The sequence below is a fragment of the Neopelma chrysocephalum genome, unplaced genomic scaffold (assembly GCF_003984885.1).
Source record: "Neopelma chrysocephalum unplaced genomic scaffold, ASM398488v2 Primary Assembly neopelma1_77269, whole genome shotgun sequence".
Lineage (NCBI taxonomy): Eukaryota > Metazoa > Chordata > Aves > Passeriformes > Pipridae > Neopelma > Neopelma chrysocephalum.
In genome coordinates, this window is record NW_020910233.1 from 1 (window position 1) to 6,433 (window position 6,433).

A 6,433-nucleotide genomic window follows, 5' to 3' on the forward strand; every position below is an offset into this window, starting at 1 on the left:
TGCCAGGCTCTGCTCCTCCCTGCAGGGTAACTTGGCTGCCTCAGTCCTTTCCTCCTTTTTAAAAACTGACCTGATCTGGATGGTGTTTCCAGGAAATGTGCTGTCTGAGGAAGCAATCGACTGGAGATGTGAGCGTGGAGGTCAATGCCTGCCCCGGCCCAGACCTCAGGAAGATCCTGGAGGAGATGAGGTGCCAGTATGAGACACTGATTGAACGCAACCGCAAAGAAGTTGAGGATTGGTATGAGTGCAAGGTGAGTAAATTCCCACAGCTCTGACCTTCCCCAGCTAACACCCAGGCAATGGTCCCCCAGGGACTTAAACCTTTAAACCATTAAAGCCACACAACAGACCATAATAGCATTTAGAATTGGCTCAAAGTGACCAAGTGACACAGGGGAGGGATGCTGCTGCCCTGTGCCCTTGTCATGGGGTGAGGGAAGCACTCCATGCTGGTGAGACTTGAGGCAGGAATTCTCTACAAGGCCGTAAGTGGTGAGAAGAACTGGAAGCAGAACTGTTAGAAGAGCAAGAGGAATGACCAGCAGGGTTTACACTCCATTAGGATGAGAGTTTTCACCCAAACCTTTCTCATTTCAAGTTTTTGCCAACTTCTCTGCTCTTTCCTTAATACTTAATCTGACTTACAATGGACCTTCCCTAAATTCCCTCTTTACCCTGGATTGGTGATTTCAGATTGAGGAGGTGAATCGGGAGGTTATTACAAGTGGTCAGGAGGTGGAGACGTGCAACAACCAGGTGACCGAACTGAGACGCCAATTGCAAGCCCTGGAAATCGATCTCCAAGCTCAGCTCAGCCAGGTGGGTGACGAGCTGGTGCAAAGCTCAGCCACCTCACAGAATTTGCAGCTAAACGCAGCGTTTCTCCTGCCTGTATTTGCATTGTGCCCCTTGTCACTCCTCAGAGGGACAACCTGGAGTCCTCGCTGGCGGAGACAGAGTGTCGCTACAACAACCACCTCGCTGAGCTCCAGAGCCAGATCACCTGCGTGGAGCAGCAGCTGGCTGACCTGCGGGCAGAGATGGAGTGCCAGAACCAGGAGTACAAGATCCTGCTGGACGTCAAGTGCCGCCTGGAGCAGGAGATCCACACGTACCGCTGCCTGCTGGAGGGCGGCCAGCAGGACCTTATGTAAGTGGGCCTGAGACTCACCAAAAAGTTCAGTGGAACACCCGTGTCCTGGTTATTTCGGCGTAAGAGCAAAGGGAAGGTCCTTCTCCCTTACTGACCTACTCGGGGTGCCTGGTGCCAATGGTGGGGACCTGCTGCCCTGCCTGTGCCAGCTGCTGCCACGAGGAGAGCGGTCACTGAAACCTTCAGCCGATTTTCTGCCAAAAAGGGAACCTGACTGAGAGCAGCCGGGACACTGAAAATCTGTAGCTCTAGTTTGTCTGTCCTTTCCCTCACTAAAATGTTATTTTCTGTCCCCTCAGTCAGCAAGGAGGAATTGGTCAGTCTTCGGGTCTAGGAGGAGGAGTTGCAAGAAGCAGTGGGATAGGAGGAGGAGGCATCATTAGGACAAGCCACACTTACACTTCGTCTGCCCAGATCCCATCCTGTGCAGCTGCGGAGATCCAAGGTAAGAACTGCCCCACTCTGAGGGTTTCCACAGTTTCCTCTGCTCTAATGCAACACGGATGGGCAGGAAGAAAGATCTTTCCCAGGCAGCTCACAGATGTACTTGAAAGTTTTATTGTGGGGCCCCTGGGAAATACAGGATGGGAGGCACAGAGGAGTGGCTGAGAGGAGAGCTTTTGGGAGCTGGGACTCTGCTGAGACACAGGAGAGCTGCCAAAGGGAGGAGGGGAAGAGGGATAAAAGGGAGAGGGACAGAGTCAGCAGGCAGGCAAGCCATGGACAACATGGAGAAAGGACTGACATGAGATGGGGGACAGAGGAAAGAGCAGGAGAAAGCAGAGTGCTCAGAGATCAAGGTGGAGGTAGAAAAAGCAGGAATCATGGGAATACTGGCAGATAGCTGCTAGTCCTAGTTCAAGAGGAAGCTTCCAGCCAAACTGAAAAGGAAAGAATGAAAATGAGTTGGTCCAGGAAATGAGGGTGAGCGGGGGCATTACTCCGGCGCAGACCCCAGTGCCATTCCCTCATCCACATCTCCAGCTTCCACTGCCTGGCATTTTTATGGAGAAGGGCAGCCTGTGCTACAGCACAAACAGATCCATCTGCCTGGCTGGCAGGAGCCATCAGACCTTCCCAAGAAGGGGCAGTATTTATCTGAAGTTCTAATTGAATTGGCTTGTGAAATGATCACGTGTGGGGAATGACAGTGTGGGAAAGAATCCATTTTTGCCATAAACACTGTAATGTTTCCTTTGATCTCTCCAGTGCCTTGCCGAAGGATTTGTGATTAAGCAGAGAAACAAGAATATCCAAGAGGAGCCTGAAGCAGAGCTACGGATGAAGAGAGAATATTTACTGCATGTGTCTGCAGAGAGCACGGGGTGTGCTCGTCTGCGCCGCTCAGCCGTGCTAAGCAATGTGCCAGAGGGATGAGCAGAGCGTTGGGCCACATTCTGCTTTGGTTTGCTGTTTGCTTTTCCAGTCTGTGTTGCTGTGTGTGGCCCAGCACCACGACTATTGCTGGAGTCAGCCAGTGATCAGCCATCACTAGTGTACCTGCTGCTGAAAAATGTCTCTAATAAAACTTTGCTTGTGCCTGATGCAATCAAGAACGTGCGTCTGAGGCTGAGTTTCTTTAGAACACCAGGGGGTGAGCCATGGGCACACGGGGCACCTAAACTGGTCGGGGTCATCCTGCACTGGGAACAAAGCTGCTTTGCCAGCAGGAGTCAGAGAGTGGCCTCACTGACCTGGCAGGTCTTGTCCCACTGCTCCCTGTCACAGCCTGAGGCAGATGTTGCCTGTTCCTGCATCACCCACACGGACAGGCAGGTCAGGAGACACTTGTGTCCTTCCCACACAGCACTGGGCTAAAACACAGCCCTAGAAAAGTTCTGAGCGTCACTGGTGGAACATCTGGAGACAGTTTGCCTCAGTCCCAGTCTAGTGCTGACACATCTGGGCTGGGCCCTCTCATACTCCATCACCCAGCCTGGAGGTTGTGATTAGGGTGAAGAGGAAATCTTGGTCTCCACAACTGATTCAATTTCTCCTGACATGGCTTATGTTTGGACCTATTCCTTTAATTCTATAGAAATCTTCCCACTGGGAAAAGGACTGGAGGCAAAAGGTTTATCTCCTCTATTTTCCCACAGTGACTGAGTCATTTACTGGTCATCCTTCTATTGCAAAGAGTTTCAACCTGAACATCAGGAATGGTTGGAAGATCATCTTTAGATGAAACACACCTTGTCTGGGGAGCTGGGGAGGGCAGGGTGGGAGCTGAAAATGAGCAGCTCAACAGAGAACAGAATGGAGAAAAAAGCCACAGAGGCACTCAAACCTCACAGGTAAGACAAGGATCACTCCCTCTTTGGGCCTCGAACAGGAGCTGCTGCTGAGCCAGTGTGTCCTGGCACTGACCTGCCCTGAGGCACTCTGGGTTTGCAGAACTTGCAGTTAAAAGCATTATGAGGGTGTTTGGAGGATTAAAGTGTTGGTCCAGAAAGCCAAGCAGTGACGGGTGACTGTGATGTGGCTGCTACAGAGTAAGATTCACCCGTGACATGACCTGGCGAAGCAAAACTCCTGGTCACTCCTTTTCTGTCAAGGGCTGGAGGTTATGGGCCAGCAGGCTCAGGGCAGGAGGAGGACAGGTAGAAAGAGAAAACCACTTCAGGACTGTACATACAGCACACAGTTCTGCTGCCAGTGCTTCCATACTCTCCTGATACTGAAACGGGCTTTACACGGCAGCAAGTCCCTGAAGAAGTTTAACCACTAAAGTCTCAGGGAGCAGGTGAAAGGTGCCCTTGGAGAGAAGATGTCTCAGTAGCATTTCTTTTATTTCATCTACCAGACACTGAGCTCAAGAGTATCCATGGGCAAGACAAGACAATGTAGCACTGGAACACCTGCAGTGACCAAAGTGGCCAAAGGTAGAAGCTTTTAAACCAAGACTCTAAATCAAGTCATCTTTAAATATAATACATATTGTGCCTATAGTGGCAAATTTCTGTTGGTCTCCTCTGGAGCTCAGCTGTTCTGAGCTCTGAGAAGTCAAAAAAGCAAACCTTTCCCTTTTCCATTCCCATTGTCTCCTCCTGCCTCGTTCAGTGCAAAGTCAGACAGTGAGATAACCCACTGCTGCCCTTTCCGGCCTCAATCCTTCCCAACCTACGAGTCCTCACACTCTCATTTCTAAAAATATAAAGGCACTGCACTGAGGCCCTTCCAGTTTCCATTCTTCTGGAAACTCTCGGCCATGTAAGATATATAAAAACTTGCCACTCTCTCCTGGCAACCCCATCTGATTCCCAGCTCTGGGTTGTTCCTCCTCTTGCGAACTGTTGCTGACATCTAGCTGCTCCTCCAGATTCCCTGGGCTCCTGCACAGACCTCCCACCCCTCCCACCACGGCCGAAGCGTGCGCTTTCACAAAGGAGCTGTCCTAAATTCCTGAGAGGTGAAAGAGACCTAATGACATGGTCAGAAGGACTCTAATGATCCAGACATGATGAATATGCCTCCGGAAAGCCCCCTGGGGGAGGGGGTACAGCCTCAGCTCCTGGGATGCTGTGATGTTGTTTGTGGACCTATGAGTTGGGACGCACCTGGAAGGCAGCTCAGGAGAGGCAGCTTATGATTAACAGTCCCCCAGCAGAAAACACCCTGGAAACACCCCATTTATTAAAGAGCTGCAAATTATGGAGCTGCAACCATTGGAAACTACATTTCCATAAGATTTCCGTATTTCTTTGTGCTAATGAGACAGACCCAGGAAGCTTAGGAGTTCAAGTAACTGAATGAAAATAGGAGGAAAAGCTTAATTTAATCTTTTAATGTTTCAGAAAACAATCACTTAATTTTATCTTAGTTTAACTGGTGCCCTCATTTCCTGAAGACAAACAGGAAAAATAGCGAGGCAGAGGGAAGTGTGTGTGGTTTGAAGCTCCTGGGCATAGTTTAGGTGGGTCTGAGGGGGCCGAGGTGTCCGGAGGGGTCAGGAGCCGTCCCTGCAGTGGGCACGCAGACACCCTCCCCTCCCACGGAGCAGTGTCAGCCCGTGTTCCTGCCTGTGCTGCTCTGATGTGCTGCAGTGATAACTGTGGAGCCGGGGAGGAATGTGTGCTCACTCAGGAGAGATGCTGCAGACAGCTGTTGGGAAACTCCTGAGGAATCATCTGCAGCCCAGGCGAAGCTTCCAGCGCCGCAGCTCTCGGCAGTTTCGGTCCGTTCCTGCCGCCACGCCCTGGCTCCCAATTATGTTCTCGGGTCCTAGGAATGAAATCCAGCTGTTTCTCCCTATACACAGTAACTTTATTAGAGGTTTTGCCTAATCTGAGCTTTGTTTCTGTGTGTTTGGGGCTGGAGGGAGGCCCAGCGTGTGGCAGGCAGGGAGGCACCACGGCTGGGCCCAGCTGCAGCTCTGCCAGCGCCGAGAGCTTTGTCTTTGAGTAAAATCACTTTGGGAAGTCTCTCCACACCCGTCTCCAGCTTGCTGGAGATATCACTGGAATGCTGCTGGCTATTATGGCGCTGGATAAGGAACATCCAAGGAGGCAAAGATAAGGGAAGGCGTCTTTTCAACAGAAATAAGAGCAATAAAATGATGGGTAAATCCACAAATACTGGGATAATTCAGTCCTTTGGTAAATGGGATCATTTACCTTCCATAACAAAACCTATTTCAGTTGATAATGCCATTTCAGCGAGAGTTTGAAGTCACTCTTCCCTGGTGAAGCAGGCTTGTAGAATTTCTTACAGGGAATGGTTGGTTTCAGAAAGCTCAGGAATGCCTGTCCCTTGCTCCATGGCCACTGGAACAGGGGCTCCCAGGGACAGGTCCAGTGGTCTGGAGTCTCAGCAAAACATCTCATGAAAATGAGCTGAGCCTCACTTTTGATGTCAGAAGTGTGAAAGGATCCCTAGTTTTTATTTTCCCTGCCTAGTTAAGATTCAGAAATTTTACTGACAGAGAAACTCTGGTTTGTACCAAACCCACCTTTTCCAAGCCCATGTGGAGCTGCAATGGGCAGCGACTGCTCTGCAGCTCCATCAGCAGCTCTGTCTTTATATGTGCCAGGACAGCAATCCCGAAGCTCTGATTAGAGCACAGCACATATTGACAGAGAAATTGGCCATAGGATGTTTCCACTCCCATCCACTGTTTCACCACCCTTTCCCAGCAACAATTACAATCCATAATGAGGAAAAGTGTAGAAATTATCTTTCACTGAACAACAGGAAATATTTAAAGCACTTTTACCTTCCTTTACACTCTCCACATAATGAAACAAATCCCTTGTGAATTACTGGAGAGCCACAATCATA

The 6,433-nt window shown here is 50.1% G+C and overlaps 1 protein-coding gene across 1 annotated transcript; it reads left to right on the top strand.

The window, feature by feature from the left end:
- The first annotated feature begins 88 nt into the window (after nucleotides 1-88).
- Nucleotides 89-2,712, top strand: LOC113979389 (keratin, type I cytoskeletal 14-like). Its single transcript, XM_027706794.1, has 5 exons — nucleotides 89-254; nucleotides 697-822; nucleotides 927-1,153; nucleotides 1,456-1,601; nucleotides 2,366-2,712. The coding sequence occupies exons 1-5, from the start codon at nucleotides 96-98 to the stop codon at nucleotides 2,389-2,391; spliced, it is 684 nt and encodes a 227-aa protein (XP_027562595.1). The 5' UTR covers nucleotides 89-95; the 3' UTR covers nucleotides 2,392-2,712.
- The last annotated feature ends 3,721 nt before the right edge of the window (nucleotides 2,713-6,433 follow it).